The sequence below is a fragment of the Umbelopsis ramanniana genome (genome assembly GCF_025399195.1).
Source record: "Umbelopsis ramanniana AG unplaced genomic scaffold K450scaffold_34, whole genome shotgun sequence".
NCBI lineage: Eukaryota > Fungi > Mucoromycota > Umbelopsidomycetes > Umbelopsidales > Umbelopsidaceae > Umbelopsis > Umbelopsis ramanniana.
In genome coordinates this window covers 190,653-212,634 of record NW_026252120.1, presented here as the reverse complement: position 1 = coordinate 212,634, position 21,982 = coordinate 190,653, and the positions used below count along the sequence as shown (strand labels likewise).

Genomic DNA, 21,982 nt, shown 5'->3' with positions numbered 1-21,982 from the left:
TTTCAACTTGGCGTCCCATTTCCCGGATCGAATTTCATCAATTTCGGTGACCAATTTCCTAAACGATTCTTCATCAGCTTTTATCTGTGCTTTGAGTTCTTCCATGCGCTCGAGATAAAGTTGCTTTGCGAGTTTTACTACCGGAGGCATCTCTTGCACCGATGAATTGACAATGGCAGCAGCTGAAAGTCGTCTATTAGGAATTAAGTGTAAGGAAATTTTAGATGAGGGTCTTTCAATAGTGTCATTTCGCGTTTACTGGTGCAACCACGAACCTTGCGGATTCTAACTCCTCAATCATGGTAAAATATTCCAATGAGCAATTCTATAAGGAATTGTTAAGTCATTGTCGGTGATATATACAATTGCTGGATGTCTACAGACCTTTTGATTATAAAATTCTTGTGATCGGTGAGTCAAAACATTTTGTCGAAGTGTTTTTGATATTAACGGCCAGTTATCTTCTCCAAAATTGTAAACACATTGGGCTAGAAGTAGTTTTTCCAGGATCGACCATTGTTGTGAGTCGTTCGTATTTGCCATCGTGTTCACTGACATTGTCGATGACAGACGCGATCCCATTGTCGCTGAATTCCCTTTTCCACTCGACGGTGAAAGTTTCGCAAACGACGTCACTATTTCAACGGTAGTATTAAGCAATTTCAGATTTTTTCTAATAGCGGCACAGTTAGGACTGGTTCTCATACCTCTGTCTTCCATTCATGAATGGAGCTACACACACTACCTCAGGAGACCAGGCCAACAGGCTAGCTTCAGAAGGTACGTTACAAAGGATTTTTGGTACATGATGGCAGTGGACGAGACTGAACAAAGTGTTTTGTAGACGAAGAAAAGAGAGCAAAGATTGAAGAGATCATCGATCACCAGTTTGATTTAGAGATCTTCTTGAAATATAGAGAGATATCTGCCATACGCGAAGAAATTGGAAAAGCAGAAGAAATTTTGATTGATATACGTCAAGCTGTCCATAATGGTACGTTGGCAACGAAGATACAGATATTTACGTTGCTATGACAAAAAGTGTGATACTTATGCTATGGTCGATAGATGTCGCAGCTTTATCAGCTCCAGAAGCACAACATAATACTCGTCGATCCGCATTGCAAGCCATAGCTTCCAACAAAAGTTTTCCGTTGCCTTCTATATCCTCATCTTTACAATTCGACACTGCACAAAGGCAAGCGCGACCAAATTTTAAATTCTCCTCCGACAATTCAACCAAAACTCTATTCGGAAGACGCGCTGATGGTGTATATGTCAGGTAAAACATCTTACAAGCATTTTTTAGGAGTGTGTACTTGATAACTGACTTGATTGGATTTGAAAGTCTTGCATGCCCAAGATGTCACAGAGATGACTTTGCGAACCAACAAGGATTTCTCAATCACTGTCGAATAGCGCATGGATTGGAATTTGGACCGTACGAAGAGATGATTAAGCAATGTGGTACACCGATTGACGAATCCGAAGTTCCATTCGACCATCCAATTCGATTGCGGCCACTAACAAAGCCATTAACAAGTAACAGGTAAGCTTCCCCATTAATATGACAATAATGTTGACTCATTTACTCACATTGATCTGAATTTTTATCAGAACCAAGAAGGCAGATGTAAAACGAGTGAGATATTGTTCAAAGCATTTTTTAAAGTCTGATGTCTCGATAGTAATTGATTGCATTATTGTAGCCAACAATTAAGGTTTTTGATGAAGATGTTGTATTGGACTCGGACGACGAAGACAACGCATTGGTGCTTCCAGCGAGAGACAAGGTGCCAATTCAAGATGCGAATTTGCAGGAAAGCTCTGACAACTGTGCAGATATTCCGTCAAAACTTGAGAGCAGCATCAAACGTGAAGAAGGAGATCTTGAACGCGTAGCTCCTGTGAAAGAAGGTATCCATGCCAAGGTTGATGTACCTTGTCAGCAACAAAACGTTATTAGCCAGGAAATGCAACCAAAGAAAGAAAGCGGCGCAGAAGAGACCAAGCCAGTCGAATCAATTTCCGTTGTCGTCAATCCCCACACCAACGAGCATGGATCAAGGTTCTACATAAAGAAACGTGTGATTTTAGGCAATGTTAGCAAATTCATACCCATAGGTTGGTTGCCTCTTTAGTGTCATCTTAAGGCTCCCAGTGTACTTATCCTGTAAGTTTTTAGACAAACGAGAGCCTGGATTACGGCAGTACACGCACAAGTGGATGATATACGTTACTACACCTCCAGGCGATGAAAATATTGCATCCTTTATATCATGCGTCAGATACCACCTGCATCCAAGCTACAAGCCAAGCGACGTTATTGACGTTAATGTGCCTCCATTTCATCTAAGTCGATTAGGATGGGGAGAATTTCCCATACGAGTACAACTTCATTTTGCAGACAGTCGTCGAAACAAGCTAGTTGATGTATTCCATCAATTGAAGGTAAGCATAGCCACCACGCAATACGAGCTTTTTTATTCTCAACATTGACCGATTTATGTCTGCAGCTGGATGATAGTCATAGTGGACAGCAAACTTTAGGCTCGGAAAGATACATTGCACTGGAATTGGACAGAAATACAGAATTCATTGATCCTAAGGCTGCAGTTTCGAGACAGACTCTACCAGATAATCGAAACGAAGTCACTGGACAAGTAGTACAACGCCGAGATCCTCTTGATGAGTTGATGCGGTCTACTATCTCGTCCTTCCCTATCATAAGAGCTCATGGTAAGCAGCTTTTTCATCGATGTCTATAATATCAAAGAAACTCACTGTTTATCCGTGCGGCAATTAGCACCACCCAGCACGCAAACCACCACATACTGCTGTGCGCCTACCACAAATATGTATTTTGATTATCATGTTGGTCATCGCAAGGCATTGGAGGTAAGTAAAATGGTTGTTTAAGTCAATCATAGGCACTGTATTCATTCAGAGTGTCAATAATTGCAGTGGCAACGGTCTCGTGCTTTTCGATTAGCGGTGCAACAACAAGCTATAGCGAGTGGTGATCCCGTTCTAAAGCAAGCAGCAGAGACGTTAACTACCAAAAAATGTGTTTTGTGGTGCAGAGAGAATGAGTTTACACCTATCAAAATGCATGATACCTCCATAGGGAAACCTGTTGTACATAATGTGCAAGAGGAGATCGCCCTTGGATATTGTAAATTTTGTGGAACACTCCGAGCTTTGCATACATACGACTCTCATGTCAGCGATGAAGCTTGTCAATATCGACCAAAGGGCTGGAGTTATCGCAAACGCACTGGTGGTATGAACAGCGTTACCAATATTTTACCATTGTTGCAAAAATTAGGTAAAGGCTGGGATCAAGTTAAAGAGCAAGGTTAGTTGAAGGAGTTTAGGCAGATACACTGTCATTTTATTGATTTAATAATCCCCCATCAATATTACTAGATGACATGGAACTGGATATTGATCAATCGACACTACCAATTGGCGACAAACTGCAGACGAATGCCACTGAGCCAAAGACGCTACAGCTCGTTGAAGAAGTTCGCACGGTGGAGACGGAACGAATAGCTGAAATGCCAGACCCTGCTCGGGAACGAGGGTTAGACTGGATTTGGGCCTCCGTAGATCAACTTCGATTACCTAGCGTGATCGCAAATGATATTGTACAAACTCGAGACGGAGACATTCAAACCAAGGATGACCGGTGTACCTTAGAAGAAGCGATAGATCAACGGCTAGTTGCAGGATCCCTGCTATACGAGGTAAGTACCCAGCAAACCACACTCCCTCACTCGTACTGCTTGCTGAAGAAGTGCATACTTTAGGCTACCAAAGTGTTACTTCGCCGGATTCTTAAAGGCAGCGCCAACATTTATAGAAACGAATCCTCAAGCGATAACACTACGTCACCTTCCAACCATGATCAAATCGAACCATACGAGCGAAAGCTGTTGGTTCCAAATCACGTATACCAGTGCTTACAGAAGGAGGATCAGTTTGATTTCCTCACCAACAAGCACCTCAATCTCGAAGAGGCGACTGACAATGAAACAGAAACTTGAACCAACATTCCTATACCAAGAGATGAACTGCTCTTGGTCTCACATACAAGCAATCCTCATTGTGGAGAAGTAGCAAGATAAAGTTTATATCTTTGCTATGTATATAGATTTCTACACCACACCTATTACAATAGTGATATTTGAGCTACCCATCAATACAATTAATTATAATAGCTCTCTAATCCGCCTTATCTCGTTGATTAGAATCATGACTTGATGAGCCAGTAAAAGACTTCATGGCGTTGAGCTCGATACCTTGATCTCTTGCTCGTTCGACGCCATGTTCGACTTTTTCACGGATGATTTTGGTGGCTTCACCTGCAATAGCGGAGAGAACCCGCTCTAAGGGTCCCCAAAGGTTGAGAGCGTAGACGATGTATCCGGTTGTTATGAGGAATACAAACATGATAAGGTAGATAGGGCTGGTGAGGATAGCCATGAACTCGTTCCATCCAAGGACAATGAGGAGGACAATAAGCCACATTGGAATTTTGGCAGTAGTGGCCACAATAGATCGCTTAGCTTCAAGGTAGAAGGCATCGGATTCGCGTTTGAATCTGTTTGTGATATCGAGTTGTTTGGATTCGCCCAAGACAGTGAGGGATCTCTGGTAATCAAAATCTTCTGTGGATTCTACTGTCAAATCATCATCTTGTGATGTATCAATCTTTGCAAAAAGAGGTATCAAAGCAAGAGTCTGAAGATGATGTATGGTTTAGTCAATGTTGAGCGTGGTTCACTCGACACATTGAAAAAAAAAAAAAAAAAAAGCACTCACATCATCTCTGGCCTTCTTGAAGTATGCATCGATATCATCTTCGGGCTTCCACACCTTTGGAAGTCCTTGATCATCATATCGAAACTTCTCCTCGAATTTAGATCGCAGCTTGAGCAATAGCATGCTGTCGGCAAGCTCTTCATCAATCTTCCGTCGAAGCAGTAACCATGATTGGAGAACAAGGTTATTAACAGACTCTTCCAATTCATCGTCAGACGAGTTAAAGCCTGGTGGTTGGATGTAGTTTAGTATTGCATAGTAGTCACGACTCACTAAATTTTTTTCATGCTGCTACTTACTCTTTGCTTTCTTGATCAAAGTATCTTGACCATTCTCCTTCGCCGTTCGATACGTAGATAATATCTTGTGCCACATATCTGCAGATGGATTATTCAAAGCCATAGAGACAGGCTCGGCTAATTCATTCTCCACTTGCTTCTCCAAAGCCTTTGTCATCTTCCTAATCTCATCTGACCGAGCCTTGCCGGAGAGCTCAGAGAAGTCTTCCTTCAGTTGAACGAATTCCGATTCGTAAGACCAATCGGTGTCTTGTAACACGATTTCTTCGGCATTGTCTTTGAAATATTTCTCAGAAGTGGCGGTAGCGTTTTCAACGACAGTTGCGAAATTGTAAGAAGGCTTCTTGAGTTCATTCTGATTTCATTAATGAGACAATAGGTAAGCAACATTAGCCATGTTTTATCAGTTTACAAAATTCTGGCTTTTTCCATACCTTGATATGATCTTGGAATTTCAAAACCGCTTGCTTGTGCAAATTTCGAAGTTGTCCAACAAAATATACGCTCAGTTGTGCATTCAGCTTCTTCAACATTTCAAGTCGCTTCTTCTCATACACTCCAGCATGGTATCTGGATGCATCTTTATCAAAAGACTTGAGAGCTTGCTGTCTAGCGTCTGACATCTGTGAACCCAAGTCGGAGACAATTTGTCCCTTTTCCAAAACTGGTGCTTTGAGGGCAGATATGGCTTCCAAAAATACTTCAGATGCAGTCTATACATGGAAGTTAGAATTACCTGCAAACAAAAAGTCCGGATGTAACGTGAAAATCAATTACTTACATTGGCAATCTCATCACATCGATACTGAGCCAAGAGTTCTTGCTGTGTGGGAAGATCCAAGTCCTTGTTGCTCATGATCTGCTCCCAAATGCCAGAGGCATAGACGTGGAAACCATCAGCTGGAATACGCTTGTGGTAATTAGGATGGAAAACAAAATTGGGGTCCGAAGGGTTGGTGAATCTATTCATCAGAATAAGTCATCTTTTTCAAAACTGGTTTGTATAGAGCGATGTGGATGAGCAAATGTACCTTGAGCGAAGATTATCGACTTCAGTGTCGAATTTCTCGGGAAGAAGGACTTTGTGGGGCAGTCCAGTGTACATAAAATCAAAGTAATCCTGAATCTTGCAGTTCTCCAAACCTTCCGGCTGTGCATAATATTAGGTGGAATGTTTTGCAATCACACGTCAGGGCGGGCGGCTACCTACCTTGGACAAGCCTGCCCAAATCTTTTCCAAATCAGCTTGTAAAGTGTTTGACAAGTTGGCTAGGGGAGTAGAGCCTACATGATCTCGGATGACAAAGAACAGAAGAGTCTTTTCCTTTCTGAAAATAGAAGGCAGTTAATTCAGCACAGGCCACTATCATTAAATGCATTAGGTGAAAACTATGTTCTTACCCTCGCTGACTTTGGAAAAGCTGCAAGTTGACTTCAAAGACAGTCTTCAATAGACCCATATTGGCGCCTTGATACAATCCGACTTGATGTTCCCACAGATTGAGAATAATGACTTCGCTGGTAGCCATGGAGAACAGGGCTGATTTTCTTTCGAAATCTTGGTCTTCACCACGTTCGCGGCCATCGGTTCCTTCAACATCCATTACTAGTACACGCATGCCACGACCACGAGACATCCAAATACCCTTTGTTGTTTGTCTTCGCTGGGTTTCATCCATAACGTCGAATGTAGTACCGAACAGGCGGTTGAGAAGAGTACCTTTTAGGAAAATGCGTAAGCATAATTATGCATAAAACAATTAAGCGGCTTGTAGGGTGTGTGCTTGCTTACTCTTTCCTGTGCTTTGAGATCCAAACACTGCAACACAATTGTAGTCGAAGCCTGCATGTGCTAGACCCCATTTCTCCATATACTCTGGTAAATCATTCCTGCATTAGGAGGAATGGGCATATATCAACGTAAGTTATACTAGGCAGATGCATTTCCTTCATCATGTCCCCGACTTACGTGAACTCCTGCTTTTCGTCGACAACTTGCAGGCGAGGTGAAGTGGTCGTGTCTTGCTCCCATGCATCGGATGGATGGTGATCGCTTGTCAAGGCTGGGGTAGCTTGGGCGATAGATCCGGATTGCTCTTTAGGCACACTACCGTTGGAAGTAGCCAGCTGTTGGCTATCAGTGGTGTTTTCTCCAACGAGTGTTTTAACTCCTTGGGCCTCTGGCTGATCAGATAGCGAGGAACTGAGCTGATTAGTGTCCGTCATAAAGAAAGGTGGAGCTTGTACAGGTCCTTTGTGGTCCGACGTGTGATGTTCATGTCCAGTCGGGCGACAAGTTAGGTCACCGTCACGTGTTGGCAGGGTTGAGTCCGCCTGAGCATCAGCACTTTCATAAAGCTTCACCTCATCCTCTTGGCAGAGCCCCAACGCGAATAAAAACGTCACCAGAAGATAATGGACAGGCTCTAAAGTAAACAATGGCCTACTTTGATGATGAGAAGGCTTACATGTCTCGGTTGTGCGATAAAGTCCATGCTACGATATGAAGGCTGGTCATTTTGGAATCGTCCTGCAACAGCGATTTTTTACTTGACATTTCTACGTATATTATAAGATAATTGTTGGGAAAGATAGATTTGCGACACATGCCAAGCTGAAGTACAAGCGAATTAATTCATTCTGATGACTAAATATAGCTAGGTGTAACAGCTTCGTATGAAAGGCAAACAACGCAATGCATCAGGTTAGCAATATATCGGTAGGCTGAACAACAAGACAATATCAGCGTCGAAGTGATGAATTGTAGATGTAAAGAAGAAATGATAATAACAAAAAATATTGGGGATAATCAACAGTAATATGCTTGTCGTTCGCGGACTACATGCATACGCCAAATTGTACGTTCATACCATCGCTGAACTCAGCATTGGTATCGGATGATCGGCCGTTCTATTGTGCTTGAGTGTAGTCGCCAAGCCCCTTATATTACCTTTTTATAATTCGTTACTTTGCCTAGAAGACCTAGGTTCGGAGAGCATGCACCCAAGCCGACTGATAAGGGAATACGCACTCCAGAAGGGAAACGCCCATAACGCACGGACAGCACGAGACGAATACCACAAATGCTGCGGCGTGTCAGAGACAGTCGACTGGAACCAATCACTTTGATAGCATGTTAAGCAACCCCCAATTAAATAGCCGAAATTCGGCTATAGAAGGATAATGGATGGTATGTAAAGTAATAGGATGGTTGAAGGTGTGCATTGTTTGCCTTGCTGGATACCGTAAACAAAACTGATTGCCGATTCGTCGCTTATGATAACCCCAGTCCTCAACGTTTAAATCGAATAGGGTCCATTAAGTCACCATGTTCATCGACGTCCGCTTTAACCAAGATCTTGCTTGCAATTTGTGAGAGTATGATTTTTCGCCGCTTACCAGAATATGTACCTGCTTGTAATTTAGGAAATTAGCTGCTCTAAACTTAGCTTAACGTTTAGAATGAGTGAGTCCGATTTACCCTGAAATCGTTGCCCTGTGCTATGTTAACACGTGTAGCATTTGTTCGTGCTTTCAAATTCGGAACGGATGCTCATAGCTCCAAGGGCAGAGAAGAAGTTGGGCTGTAGTAAGGCGGAGAAATGCCTGATAAAGCAATTTTTAGACAAATGGGCCTTCACGACCTGAGATGGAAAGAGATCCTCACCATGGTCACCTTTTGGTACAACACGCTTGGCTTTGAGTCATTCAGTACTTTCAAACATTTGGTAACGAGGTTTAAACCGCAGTAATAACATTGCATAAGCTTCAAATTTGCTTATCAGAAAAAGTTACACGCAACTGACTGCGGCGTTGTCGTACAAAAGGCACCACTGACTGAATCCAGAGATAATTACTGTTTATAGGCGTTTGCACCTGCGAATATAAGTCAAGCATTTCCAGCATTCTCGAGTCGCTCTATTTATTAAAGTCACATCTCTACCCAATCTTTTTTCTTCCAATCAAGCGATCCTTGACACATGACATTGTTCTCAGCAATCTGCGGTGAACAGTATCAGGTATACATTTTTTTTCTTGGTTACAACTTTTCTCGGTCACACTACCTACCGATAAATAATTATCACCGTGCACCTTCATTGATATTAACTTCAATACTCAGGGACCGCTGACGGACGACGGTCTGGACTTAAGCCCTTGCTTTAGAGAAACGTAAGTCCCTCATGGAGGCTCAATTAGTAGATACAGCTACTGTGTATTAAGTTGCTTATCTGTTTGCGGTCCGTTTGCTTTTCTTTTTCTTTTTTTTTAAACAAAAAAATAGTGTGCTTGATGCTACTGTTCCTTTACTGTTCTCTTTGATTGCTTTGATATACCAACTGTCAAAGAAGTTTTCAAAGAGTCATGATTATATGCCAGTGAGTGAGGAAAAGCTTCCAAATCTCCCCAACAGATGGAAACAGCCCCTACCCCAACTTGTGCAATCCGTGTTCGTTTTGTTAACAATGGGGCAATACACTTTTCTGTTTGCTTGGAGATTGAGAGACTTCGTGTCGAGTGACCAAGCACCTATATACCTGGTCTTGGATCCTATTCTTAGTTTTGCTGCTTGGGTGAGCACGGTTTTCAGAGTCATCATGACCCTCAATTTACCAGCATTTGACTAACGCACTGATGCTTGCAGGCGTACATCTTTTTGCTGCTGTCGTCTACCATCTTTTCCACTTACAAAGGAAGTGTTTCGAATGCTAATCGACACCATATCCTGATTTTGTTTTTCTACACTCTTACCTTCTCCGTGTCATGGATCCGTCTACGATCATCTATCTTGGATACCACTTCTGGCGTTGAAAAGGTCCTGGCTCCAGTCTATGCCACTTTCTGTACCATACTTTGGTTCATTTCGGTCCTGCAACCACAAGATATAGATCCAAGAAACTTTGTGCTTGTTGACGACGAAACCATGGAAGTCACGGAGGATGGAAAAATCTTAAAGAACGTGAGTACTTGGATTAGCGGAGGCATGCAAAGGAAGAGGTCACTTATATGGATTGGTATGAACAGGGACTTCAATTGTCAACAGAAACGTGGGCTAGTGTGTTTTCCTGGGCTATTTTCGACTGGATGACCCCGTTGGTCATTTTCGGTAACAAGCAACCACTCTCGCGTGAGGACATTTATACCCTTAGTGTTCAACACCGTGCCAGATGGAATTTCATGGATTTCCAAGACACTTTGAAGACCACGCCTAGCTATAAAGTTCTTAAGCGAATGATCATGGCAAGTTGGGACTCTGTTCTACTTCAGCTTGTGGTATCCAACATCACAGTAGCCATATCATATACTGTTCCCTACTTCTTGCAAAAGTTCTTGGAGTATCTTGAAAATCCCAACGGACGCCCTATTTCCGTAGCCTACTTCTATGTATTTATGATGTTCCTCACCAGCATTTTCAAAATGCTTGTCGCAACTGTACACTTGTTTTATGGTCGACGATGGAACGTCCGAGCTTTCAACCAGCTCGATGCCGAAATTTTTTACAAGACTCTCAAACGAAAGGATGTCGCTGGTAAGGTTGAAGCAGCAAAGAAGGACAAGAAAGAAGGAGAAGATGAGGAGGACGTTGGCGCTATTAGCAATGTAGGCAAGGTCACCAACTTGATGAGTGTTGACGCTGACAGATTGGGCATTATACCTAGTTTTGTCAACATGTTCTACAACAGTCCTGTTGAAATCTTCATTGCTCTCTTCTATCTTTACAAACTACTTGGTGTGGCCGCTTTGATTGGATTGGTTATCATGCTTATATCGTTCCCCATCACCGGATGGCTTAGTGTCAAGTTGAACAAGGTCTACACAACTCTTATGGCTGCCAAGGACAAGAGAAACGAGCTTACCAACGAACTTCTTCAAGGTATTCGTATGGTTAAGTTCTTTGCTTGGGAGAAGACTTGGACTCAAAAGGTCAATGATGCTCGTGCCGTTGAAATTAAGCATTTGTGGAGAGTGGTTACGTATTCCATTCTTTTCGAGGCTTTATATATGATCACCCCCACCTTGGTTACCATTGCTACCTTCATGTGGTATACTAAAATATCAAACCAAGAACTCACTGCTAGGTAACGATTCATCCATCTCTCATGACTTGAAATTCTACACCTCTTTTTACTAACTTGCTGGTTTTGGTACGTTAGTGTCGCATTCGTTGCTATCACATTGTTTGACATGTTGCGCAACCCTCTATTGTTATTGCCTGATGCCTTTAGCACATTCTCAGAAGCATATGCCAGTTTGACTCGTATTTCAGACTACCTCAAGGAGGAAGAGATCAAGTTAGCTGTTATCGATGATTCTGAATATATGGACGAGAGCGGAAAGCCTCAGTATGAAAAGATCACCAGAACTGGATTCGAGAATGCTTCCTTCCAATGGCATATTCCCTTGCCCGAGGAGGCACAGAAGAAAAAGGACAATGCTGAGACTGACGCGGCTTCCGAACAAAACCAAGCACCACCGTTCACATTGCGTATACCTCAATTAGACTTCCCTACTGGCGAGATAACTATTGTGTGTGGTCCCACTGGATCAGGAAAGACAAGTTTGCTATATGCCCTTCTTGGAGAAATGGATTGTGTCGATGGCAGAGTTCACTTGCCCTCTAAATTACGCAATTCCGAAAACTTTTCAATGTACCCTCAAGTGGATCCCAACTACCCTGAACTCAAAATAACGGATGTAGCCTTTGTCAGCCAGACTGCTTTCTTACAACATGCATCTATTCGTGATAACATTCTGTTTGGTGAAAAGTTCGAGGAAACTCGTTACAAGAAGGTTTTGCGGCAATGCGCTTTGGTGAAGGATCTCTCGGTTTTGCCAGACGGTGATCGCACTGAAATTGGCGAAAAAGGAATCTCTCTGTCCGGTGGACAAAAACAGCGTGTTGCTCTTGCTCGAGCGATCTATTCACATGCAAAGACTGTACTTTTGGACGACTGCCTTTCAGCTGTGGACTCTCACACTGCTAAGCATCTGTACTTCAAGTGTTTATTGGGTGAACTCATGGTCGGCCGTACTGTTATCCTGGTGACTCATCACGTCAAACTTTGTCTCCCTCGTGCCAAGTACATTGTCAAGTTGGAAAATGGTTCCGTTAGCGGATGCGGATATGTTAAGGACCTTCGAGACAGAAAGATTCTTCAGGATATGCTTGGTGAAGATGACAGTGCCGAAAATGCTCATGAAGCAGACGCCATTGAAGAAACAGGCACAGAAGAGGAAGTGGACATCGATCTTGGCGAATCCAAAGAAGAAGCCAAGAAGCTCATCAAAGAAGAGACATCTGAAGTTGGTGGTGTTAAATTGCATGTTTACAAGGCTTACTTTGATGCATGCGGTGGATGGTTCTTCTGGGGCTCTGTGATCGCTGCCTTCATTATCTCTAGACTTCTTATCATTGCACAGTCGTATTGGATTCGTGTCTGGGCTGCTGCTTACCAAGAAGCGGATTCTAGCTTTTCGGCTAACTTCTACCAGGCTGGTTTGCTCACTCAAAACGACCTTCCTATTTACTATACTCCTCTCAAGTTCGCCAACTATCTCGCCGAAAAGGCTCCTACAGACGCAGTTCTGCGACCTTGGATAGCCAACAAGGGTGAGCCGGTGAATGTTGATTACTATATTGGCGTCTATGCTCTCTTGTGCTTCGTCTTCCTTGTCATTGATGTTATGAAGGCTATTTTGACTTACCGAGGTTCCGTCCGTGGTGCACAAGTACTGTTCCACAAAATGTTGGATCGTATTGTTCATGCTCCTATGCGATTCTTCGACACCACACCTGTTGGAAGAATTCTCAACCGTTTCGGCAAGGACGTTGCTACCATTGATACACAAATGGCCAGAAACGCTTTGGTATTATTTGAATGTATTACCATGGTCATCGCTGCAGCTGTAGTCATGATAACAGTTACCCCAATGTTTATCATTGCGTGCTTGTTAGTTTGTAAGTAATGAGAGGAATGGTGTACATGATGACTTATATAATTGTCCACTTACGCCTCTGCCCTTTTTTTTTCTTGAAACAGCCGTGCTCTATGTTATGATCGGAAAACTTTATCTTCAAGTTTCCAGAGAATTCAAGCGGCTGAACTCTGTCAGTCGTTCGCCTATCTACAGTCACTTCTCAGAAACTCTGGTTGGCGTTAGCACCATTCGTGCCTACGGTGCTCAAGAAAGATTTATGCGCGAGATGTTATATAGACTCGATACCTATACTTCATCGTTCTATCTACTTTGGATGAGCAATCGCTGGCTGTACTGTCGTATCGAACTTACCGGCGCCATTGTCACACTTGCTGCTGGTGTCTTCATTGTGTTGAAAATTGGCTCTATTGACGCTGGTTTGGCTGGTCTTTCCTTGACTTTCTCAAGAGGATTCTTGGAAGGTGTATACTGGTTTGTCCGTCAATACACTCAAGTCGAAATGAACCTTAACTCTGTCGAACGTGTTCAGGAATATCTTGAAATTGAGCAAGAGCCACCGTACATTATTGAAGGCCACGAGCCTGCAGCTGCATGGCCTACCACAGCCGCAGTCGAAATCAAGGATCTCAGCATTTCGTACGCTCCTGACCTTGACCCTGTCATCAAGGACATCAGCTTTGATATCCATCCTCATGAGAAGGTCGGTGTTGTCGGCAGAACTGGTTCTGGTAAGAGTACACTAGCTCTTAGCTTGTTCCGATTTGTTGATCCTACCACTGGTCACATCAAGATTGACGGTGTCGACATTACCCATGTAAGTGTTAAAACGAACAGGTGCGTTGGTAATCCTTCCTATTCACTAATTTCATAATGCTTTCCTTAGATTGGCGTTGAGAGCTTGCGATCAAAGCTTACCATTATTCCTCAGGATGCTGTCCTGTTTTCAGGCACCATCCGATCCAATCTTGATCCTTTGGAAATCCACTCAGACGAGGCTATCTGGGACATTCTTACCCGTGTACATCTTGTAAACCAGTCTCCCAGCTCCACTCCGGGTGAGGGAAGCTCTATTGGAAGCGGTGATAACATTGACTCTGCTACAGCCACAGAGGAAGAAAATAACAAAGGTATCTCGTCTTTGGAAGCTCCAGTCAGTGATGGTGGTCAGAACTTCTCTCAAGGCCAAAGGCAACTTCTTTGCATGGCGAGAGCACTTCTTCGCGACAGTCGACTCATCATTATGGACGAAGCCACTGCTAGCGTTGACTACGAGACCGACAGAAAGATTCAAATCACTATCCGGGAAGAGTTCTCAGAATCGGTATGTTAAATGATCTACAATGCTTCTGAATATCATTTCAAAAACTAACCTTAGCTATCTTTCTTGCCCAAAGACTCTTATCTGTATTGCTCACCGTCTGCGAACCATTATCGATTATGACCGAGTGCTTGTCCTCGACCAAGGTACCATCTCTGAGTATGATACACCTTATAACCTGCTCTGCAAGGATGCTGGAACAGGCATGTTCAAGTCCATGTGCGAAAAGTCTGGTGAACTTGACACACTTATTCAAATGGCAACCGCTGCTGAAAACAAGAGAGTTGCCGATAGAGAACAGGGCATTGTAACCGATACAACTCCTGATGATTTTAGCAGACACCATTAGTTTTAGTTCCATCACATTGAGCTTTTTTATTTCTAAATTTATCCGTACCCCCAAAATACACAATTTTACATTATCGCATCATTTGATACCGCGAATTGACGATAAAAAGGTGTGGAAGCATCGTTAATACTAAGTGTTCAATGAATAATGCTGTTTTATTTGAATGATATGGAATAAAAGGGTTGATCCTTTTAATGCCGACGCTATGGTTGGCATTTTTTTTTTTTAAATAGATCATGTAAGCAATGATATGGTGAGTATAGTGAGAATTGTATTATACATTTAATGATCACTATGAGCGCCTTCTTCATCGTCATCGTCATCTTCTTCTGAGTCACTATCAGGTGAATGAGCCACCAAGTTTGTTATGCGGTTGAATACGCCATCTGACGGCTTGCCTTTAGCGTCAGCGTCATCATCATGCTTGCTTTCGAAATCTCGTCTACCGTAGAATGTTCCTTGAGAAGAACTTGGGCGAGATGATATTTTCCTCAAAGTGTTGCGGCGCGAGACACTCGTCATTTCTTCTTCGGGGTATCTTTCCGTATCGTCGGTGGGAAGACGTATCTCACTACCACGACGACTTCCAGTCTCTTCCATAACTGTGAATGGAAGTGGAATTTCTTTGATGGCACGGAATTGACCGCAGTTGTTCAAGTGTTCATTTTCCAATCGGAAAAAGTTCCACTGAAAGCGTCGATATACTTCTAATGCTCCTGATATAAATCCAAGAACTTGGCCTCCCAAAGGAATGCTCACAGTGTTGACAAGCCAGGAAAAGCGAAGAATCACATTGACAGGCATAGCGACGTAGTAAGTCTAGTGATGTATAAAGTGTTAGAGAAACAGCGGGTTGTCACGTAGTTTCCTTTTACAACGCTTACCCAATGATAAAAAACAAGATCATTTCGAAGCAAAAGGTTTCGACTATGAGGTTGTAGTAACCCCCAATCCATTTTTAAGTCCCAAACAGAGGTATAAGTGCTGTTGATTACACATGCCACTATCCAGGCTGCCTGCATCGCCGGATCATCTAAGGTGGAAGCTGAGTCAGGAAAATGTTTCTCGGGTTCCACATTATTGCTTAGCTGGATATACATACTATGAATACGCCGAGCACCCGTCAGCGACGTAGCCCAAATGCTGGTCACATATTTGCCGGCGTTGACAAGATGGACTCGTTCCCCAGAGTCCCTGTAACGGCGGATACATTGCAACAAACGCCACCAAGGTGGTAAACTGGCAATAATGGGTGTTATCCACATTTTTGTAACTGCACAATGTTGATCTACAGTACAACACGGTTAGCATTTTCATGTAGACTCATACAGAACTGTGTTCTACAATCACAAACCTAATGCTGTCCAGTGCCATCCGTAAGCGCAGAAGAAATAGGATAGGGTCCAGAATGAGTATGACAAGCTGTTCAATTCATCAGCGATAAAGAAATCTCTGAATTCAACTCTAAAACAATAACTCAATAAAATACGCCCCTGTGTGAACAACAATGTCAGTCTGCATGAAGTAACTATTTGAGCTGATTCAAAAGCAAGTAGATACTCACCAGGGCAATCCCCAACCATCGTCTGGCGGAAAGGTATAAGATGTTGAAAGGACACAGCAGTATCACAGCGGAAATGATGAAAAATATCAAAGGACAGATTTCCGAAGGTATTGCGGGTGCAAACAGTTCAGTGAAATCGATATACATAACGTATACCATGATTAACAATATGAGTGATGGTAGCTGTTAGTTGACCATGTAAGAGCATTAGCATTGGATGCGCAGTCATGAAGCGTTAGTTAAGCTCTCCCCTGCCTCAATTCGTTCTACTCACCTCTGCAAATTGATGATAATTAAGATTGTCTCGTGGGTCGAATTCGAAAATGAATTTGTAATTGATCCTGGATTTGCTCCAGACCATGAGATTGATCGAAAACCCCATGCAAAAAACAATAGGTAGTAGGAAACAGGCGTAGATCTGTAAATTGGTGAATATATTGGGTAATCTGGTGGGTGTAGATGGGTCGAGAGCTGGAGAACAAGGCTGAATTAGCGATGATCTGACTTTGGAGATTCCCCCCCCCCTCCACATTTTGCTGTACTTACCTATCTCGCAACAACGTATAAAGGCAGGAAGCGCTAATCCTAAGTAGAGACCAGTGCGTAACACGGGCGAGTGATAATCTCGACCCGTTTCTGGTATGCGCAATTTTCTCATTCCACGTCTGCGGTGGCCGCCTGCAAATTCATTGACGTACAGTTTCTGAAAGCAGGAGTTAGCGCAATTGTCATCCAGAATAACGTTACATGATCTGAACCTACCTCTGTTTCTTTAATCAGTAGGTCAAGGTCTTTTGCTCGATACCAATCATATTCTTGAAGCTTCTGGTTATAAAGGTTGGTAGCCTTCCATCCTGCCGTCTAGATAATTGATGAAGTTGAGTGATCTGAGCCTCAGCTTTACATTTCCCAATTCACTGCTTACCTTATCAAACTTCTTGAGAATTTTCGCAAATCCTGTTGCGTTGAGTGCCTGGAAACTAATGTTAATACGATATGCACTGCAAAACCCCGGGTCACCCTTGATACAACATCATACTTTGTAATTTCGCAGAAACTCCAAACTCCTGTAAAACTCAAACAAAGCTTTCTTCAAACGACCCCTGGCCACCTACAGTTAATAATGTTAGATCCAACCTGAGACTAAATCCGTTTGAGAAATATTAAAGTTAAACTAAAAACCTTGTAACTTATGTGGTGCGACTCTTGTACGTCAATTTGCTTAACTGGAGATATTGGCGGTATATTTGGATCTCCAGCTTCCATGGCATTAGTTTGATCGGACATTTCAGGTACACGCAATCGCATCCACGCCAGGACTCGTTGTATTTTGGGATGCTCATACGGGTCGACAGGCTGTTCACATTGTGATGAAGTTAATTTCCATTGCAGTGATAGAAATGCCTCACCCTCTAAAAAAAAAAAAAAGAATAATACAAACCGAAACTTTCACCAAATGTTTGCCATACTCCTCGATCAACATGATTTGATTTTTGAGCGTTGTCAGCTTCGTTTCCGCTTCATTTTTTTTTTCTAATTTGTTTACCAAACACTTCTTAGTCTCAAACACTTGGAATATCCACCATCAAAGCAAAGGGGTCAAAATACCATGATAAAAGTTTGCTATACGTTCCAGCTCCGTGTCCAGGGCATAGAAAAAATCACGCTCTGGTTGGGTAGCATGTTCCAGCACATCATCAAGTACGCAGCCCTGGCGACTTTGAAGGGACGCTAAAGCAAATAATTAAGCATCCATTGTTTGCAGATTGGTGCATGTACATGTTCAAAGTGAGATCATCACTTACCTGGTCGAGATTCCAACTCGGATAAGGCAGTATCCCTTCCATATTTCCAGGAGAGCCGTCTCCACAGCCCACTCGGAAATCCACTTATCGCATTCGAGTTTTGCGATGAAATGAATGGCTCTGTTCGAGCACGACGAATCAGATTCGAACTTCTGGGAGTATCCACTGGATCAATTTGATCTTCTGCAACATAAGTTGAATTCTCATCGTCTGATATGTGAGTGGTGAACGATGCTCGTGTATCTTTTGATTTCTTGTGCTGTAGTGTAGGTAGGCAACCATAGTTTAAACACTGTTATTTCGTCAAAACTCTCTCGATCATATCAGGTATCAACCTTTTCAATGGCTTTCAATTTTTTCTTCAGCCCTTTATAGTCTATATATGCCTTTCTCCATTCCGGAATGCTTTCTGATTCCAAGTATTTTGCAAACTTCATCTCAGCATTAGAATGTGTATTGACAAGTAAGGAAGGGAACAAGAAGCTGGCTGGCCGGAAATTGATCAGAGTAGGAAATGAACCTTTTTTTTTTAACTGGCGGATATCTAAAAACCGACACGTGGTCAGCCTGCTTGGTCACAGCTGGGGGAATCTCAAGCAAAAAAAAGCACTGCAAGCGGTGCCTGCAGAAGAATTACAAAGCGAACTGGGGACTTTTGACAGCTCTAGCTAATACAACGTCTTTTCATATATGGCTAAACTATTACCAACGAGGCTTGAATACCGGCAATGGATGAGCTTCAGTGTTGAATACGTATTTATCCAAAGGAATGATGTCGGTGGGTCCAAATAGAAGATATAGGTACTTTAAGGTCTCAGCCTATATGGGAAATTGAGAGTCAGAACAGAATCACACAAGAAATATAAACTCTCGATTACTTACCAAAAAGAATGTATCCATACGGTCGTCTTGGGGAGGAGGTACAACGGTTACGTCTCTAAGCGCTGCGTAGCCACCATTGGGCAATTTGGTGTGCTTCTCGAAAGCTTCAAAAATTTTCCAACCCCACTCTCTGTCGGTCATAATATCGTCAGTACGTCACGGCGTAAAAAGTCCCTTAATTGGAGGCCGACTGATTTACCTATACATTTCGTCACCAGTGATCCGCCAAAGCAAAAATAAGCTTTCTACAGTTTCTGGTCGCAAAAGACAATGGGTATCTCGTGGCTTGATCATGATATCTGGAATATGAGAACCTTGACTTGCATCTTTATCTTCAGGCTGCATATTGAAATAAACAATCTCGCTGGCAAGCCCTGTAGCTGTGCTATTGTACATTTCATAACATGTTCTTGTAAGCTCCTCTCCGAGCCGGATGTCTTCCAAATCTTGGCTGGACAATTGTCGCCTGTTTTCCTTTAGAGAAGGTCCTTCTGTAGCTCCAAGCGCAAAACTTCCACCCATAAAGCATACAAGATGATCCATCTTTGGTGAAATTTGGTCAGGACTGTTTCTTCCTTGGGGAAGCTCTCCCAAAAACAAAAACTCGCTAGGCTGTGAATGGCGAACCAAGTATTTCTTCATGGCATTGACAGTTTGGTCATACATATTCCGATAGACCTCTTCCGTCTTGTCCGTTTGCAAATACTGTTTCAAAAGATATTCTGTGTAGAGTTTATCAATGGTCGTTAGTGAGTGTTAGTGATACACAATATTGCCTCTGGCGAGAAACCCAATTTTACCATAATAGCTGTCACCCCGGGATCCCAAACGAATCTCAGATCCTGAAAAACCACCAGAATGTGGGCTGGAAACAATATAAATGCAACATGTTATCATCCAGCCAATGTTTCTGTTCCGGAATAGGTATGCATGAACTTACTCTATCATGATAGGTACAAGTCCATCCAACGTACGATTATCATCAATCATCTGTCGTATCCGCTCCATGACAGTTTCGACCTTGTTCCAATACTTTTTATCGCCTGTGAGGTGACTAAGGTATTTAAATTCCATCTGAATAGTGGTCACTTCGGCTGTGCTGCTTTGAATGTATTGAACCTTATGCGCCCTTCCTGTAGATAGAACCACACCAGCATACGGAATTCCAGAATCCGAATCAAAAGCTCCCAAAAGTCGGTTTCCGAGATCAGTTGCCTTGTCAAGGTAAAGTTGGTCATTATCAGATAAATGGTATGCAGATAACAATCCACCCAAAACTCGAATGGTGGTTTCGAACAAATTCACATCTTGATTTTTGTCAAAACTAAGACGATTTTCGATCCAATCCCGTGCTTGAGTATATTCTTCTTCCAGATTCATAAGCATGATGGTATCCAAAGAATCTATAATCATCAATCCAATACCGCCCGGTGACCAATCATGACCCTTATGTGACAACGGCTGGTATTCGTCCATTCCAAAGCAATCCGTTGCATAACCTTTCCAGGCGTGCTTAAAAGCTTGTCGCACCTGCTCCTGTCTTGCCGCCCATTTGGGGTCAGCATCATATAATGACGCTGGAGGTGGCGATTGCTTGAAGAGAAGTTTTTCGGTGGAAACAGGATTCTGATAATTTTCGGAATCCATCATTTCTTTGACCTTTGCATAATCGCGTTCTTCGTCGCTACCGTAAGGTACGTCTTTGTCCTTCACGTCTGCATCTTTTTGTTTCCCGTCTTTTCCCTTCGATTTTGGTTTCGGTATATTTGCAATTACTTCGTTGTTTTTGTCGTCTCTGACGACACCGGGATCATCGCCTGCGTTATATACACCACCATTCTGCTTCCAGCGTTCAATCATTTCCGTATGATTCGATTCCAACGCATATATCAATAATAGTATGACCAAAATGAGGGCAAACAACGAATATCGAATCAAAGGTTTCTTCAAACTTGAATAGATTGACTGTAGGTGGTAAATCAGGATTACTTCGGTTAGACCAACGGCGTTGGGATGAAAATCCTCCTGGTCATGGAAAATGACAGTACCTGCCGCCATGTAGGCTGCCCTGACCAAGGCTTGTCGTATTTATTGTATTTGTCATCGTCATCGTATACTTGCTTTCCATGTCTCATAATTCGATGAGATGGAAGCATGCTCAATGCAAACTCTATCAGGTTGCGATGAAAACGCTCTTGAAGTACCCTCAATTGCGCTATTTGAAAATTTTAACTTTTTTAGTTCGCCGACGAACTCACCAGCCAACTGGCTGTAAAGAGCAAAAATAATTATAATTTTAAAACTTTTTTTTTGATGCTACGTTTGCTCAAACTTATTAAAAGGAATCTTGTAAAGCCTGGTATTGAATGAAGTTTTGGAGATTCTTTGGATCCAAAGGATTGCTGGTTTTCAGGTGTTTTATATGAACTGTAACAAGATTGGTACCGAACGAGCAAGATAAAAAAAAAAAAAAAAAGAGCCATTTATTTGCGTAACGTAGAAGAGAGAGCCATTCAAGGTTCATGTATCAAGACTGTAGTTCTACGGAAAATGCTAACAGAATACTGAAACGGCAGATTGTGCTCATCAGTATGTTATAAGTCACTTGCCTGGCCATGTGTAAAAATGGTACATCCAGTGTCTGCATAGCATCAGCTGGCAAATAACAAGAGACTTCGTCATCTTTCTTTTTTTTTTGACCTGTTCAAAACCCTTTGAACGGCAAGTCAGCAACACCATTTCGACAGTTTGTTTTTAGTGTCTATCAGCACTAATCATCTTTTCTGTAGCACTTCAGGGGAAAAGGTGTAAACATTTGATTGTATTCTTGCTTTTTTTCAAATTACGAGGAACATGCGTCCATCAGCGACACATTGCCATCGCAATACATAACCAGTAACTTAATGAAGATAGTTTTGATCTCTAATCCGTACTGTTGTGAAGCACTGCTGCGTCTAGATTTTATATTCCTTGTATTTTCTCTATGGCTTTTGCATCCAT

General features: G+C 42.5%; 6 protein-coding genes across 6 annotated transcripts; 2 read left to right on the top strand and 4 right to left on the bottom strand.

Moving 5' to 3' along the window:
• The first annotated feature begins 620 nt into the window (after positions 1-620).
• On the top strand, positions 621-4,138 carry K450DRAFT_245038 (uncharacterized protein). The gene is made up of 12 exons (XM_051589685.1): positions 621-780; positions 845-994; positions 1,069-1,282; positions 1,349-1,549; positions 1,618-1,642; positions 1,710-2,124; positions 2,186-2,451; positions 2,517-2,739; positions 2,807-2,898; positions 2,965-3,358; positions 3,430-3,749; positions 3,813-4,138. Exons 1-12 carry the CDS (start codon positions 723-725, stop codon positions 4,047-4,049), a joined length of 2,595 nt encoding a protein of 864 aa, XP_051443905.1. The 5' UTR covers positions 621-722; the 3' UTR covers positions 4,050-4,138.
• K450DRAFT_245034 (uncharacterized protein) lies at positions 4,020-7,523 on the bottom strand. The gene is made up of 10 exons (XM_051589684.1): positions 7,096-7,523; positions 6,919-7,016; positions 6,528-6,846; positions 6,337-6,454; positions 6,158-6,276; positions 5,908-6,088; positions 5,561-5,839; positions 5,127-5,481; positions 4,828-5,054; positions 4,020-4,746 (listed from the first exon to the last, which is right to left on the bottom strand). Exons 1-10 carry the CDS (start codon positions 7,350-7,352, stop codon positions 4,228-4,230), a joined length of 2,472 nt encoding a protein of 823 aa, XP_051443904.1. The 5' UTR covers positions 7,353-7,523; the 3' UTR covers positions 4,020-4,227.
• A 1,843-nt stretch (positions 7,524-9,366) lies between these two features.
• On the top strand, positions 9,367-14,860 carry K450DRAFT_245025 (uncharacterized protein). The gene is made up of 7 exons (XM_051589683.1): positions 9,367-9,697; positions 9,769-10,083; positions 10,149-11,203; positions 11,279-13,083; positions 13,166-13,878; positions 13,948-14,385; positions 14,459-14,860. Exons 1-7 carry the CDS (start codon positions 9,497-9,499, stop codon positions 14,729-14,731), a joined length of 4,800 nt encoding a protein of 1,599 aa, XP_051443903.1. The 5' UTR covers positions 9,367-9,496; the 3' UTR covers positions 14,732-14,860.
• A 153-nt stretch (positions 14,861-15,013) lies between these two features.
• K450DRAFT_175757 (uncharacterized protein) lies at positions 15,014-15,753 on the bottom strand (the record flags this gene model as incomplete). Its single annotated transcript, XM_051584226.1, has 2 exons — positions 15,014-15,550; positions 15,610-15,753. The coding sequence occupies 2 exons, from the start codon at positions 15,751-15,753 to the stop codon at positions 15,014-15,016; spliced, it is 681 nt and encodes a 226-aa protein (XP_051443902.1).
• A 1,385-nt stretch (positions 15,754-17,138) lies between these two features.
• On the bottom strand, positions 17,139-18,669 carry K450DRAFT_245020 (uncharacterized protein). Its single transcript, XM_051589682.1, has 7 exons — positions 18,436-18,669; positions 18,101-18,359; positions 17,904-18,026; positions 17,737-17,828; positions 17,478-17,651; positions 17,221-17,406; positions 17,139-17,156 (listed from the first exon to the last, which is right to left on the bottom strand). Exons 1-6 carry the CDS (start codon positions 18,535-18,537, stop codon positions 17,329-17,331), a joined length of 828 nt encoding a protein of 275 aa, XP_051443901.1. The 5' UTR covers positions 18,538-18,669; the 3' UTR covers positions 17,139-17,156; positions 17,221-17,328.
• Positions 18,670-18,802: 133 nt separating this feature from the next.
• Positions 18,803-20,629, bottom strand: K450DRAFT_175778 (uncharacterized protein; the record flags this gene model as incomplete). The annotated part of the gene is made up of 5 exons (XM_051584227.1): positions 18,803-18,919; positions 18,983-19,112; positions 19,182-19,704; positions 19,783-19,847; positions 19,923-20,629. 5 exons carry the CDS (start codon positions 20,627-20,629, stop codon positions 18,803-18,805), a joined length of 1,542 nt encoding a protein of 513 aa, XP_051443900.1.
• Positions 20,630-21,982: the final 1,353 nt, after the last annotated feature.

Bases quoted from the DNA above. Each gene is read 5' to 3' on its own strand.
- K450DRAFT_245020 (XM_051589682.1), bottom strand. From the start codon at position 18,537: ATGAAGTTTGCAAAATACTTGGAATCAGAAAGCATTCCGGAATGGAGA. The intron at 18,027-18,100 runs GTAAGTGATGAT...TATTTGCTTTAG, and splicing joins CGAGTTGGAATCTCGACCAG to CGTCCCTTCAAAGTCGCCAG. The intron at 17,407-17,477 runs GTTTTTAGTTTA...TATTAACTGTAG, and splicing joins CGCACCACATAAGTTACAAG to GTGGCCAGGGGTCGTTTGAA.
- K450DRAFT_245038 (XM_051589685.1), top strand. From the start codon at position 723: ATGAATGGAGCTACACACACTACCTCAGGAGACCAGGCCAACAGGCTA. The intron at 2,899-2,964 runs GTAAGTAAAATG...CAATAATTGCAG, and splicing joins GTCATCGCAAGGCATTGGAG to TGGCAACGGTCTCGTGCTTT. The intron at 3,750-3,812 runs GTAAGTACCCAG...TGCATACTTTAG, and splicing joins CAGGATCCCTGCTATACGAG to GCTACCAAAGTGTTACTTCG.
- K450DRAFT_245025 (XM_051589683.1), top strand. From the start codon at position 9,497: ATGCCAGTGAGTGAGGAAAAGCTTCCAAATCTCCCCAACAGATGGAAA. The intron at 11,204-11,278 runs GTAACGATTCAT...TTGGTACGTTAG, and splicing joins AACCAAGAACTCACTGCTAG to TGTCGCATTCGTTGCTATCA. The intron at 13,879-13,947 runs GTAAGTGTTAAA...TGCTTTCCTTAG, and splicing joins ACGGTGTCGACATTACCCAT to ATTGGCGTTGAGAGCTTGCG.
- K450DRAFT_245034 (XM_051589684.1), bottom strand. From the start codon at position 7,352: ATGACGGACACTAATCAGCTCAGTTCCTCGCTATCTGATCAGCCAGAG. The intron at 7,017-7,095 runs GTAAGTCGGGGA...CTCCTAATGCAG, and splicing joins GACGAAAAGCAGGAGTTCAC to GAATGATTTACCAGAGTATA. The intron at 5,840-5,907 runs GTAAGTAATTGA...TTCCATGTATAG, and splicing joins GATGTGATGAGATTGCCAAT to ACTGCATCTGAAGTATTTTT.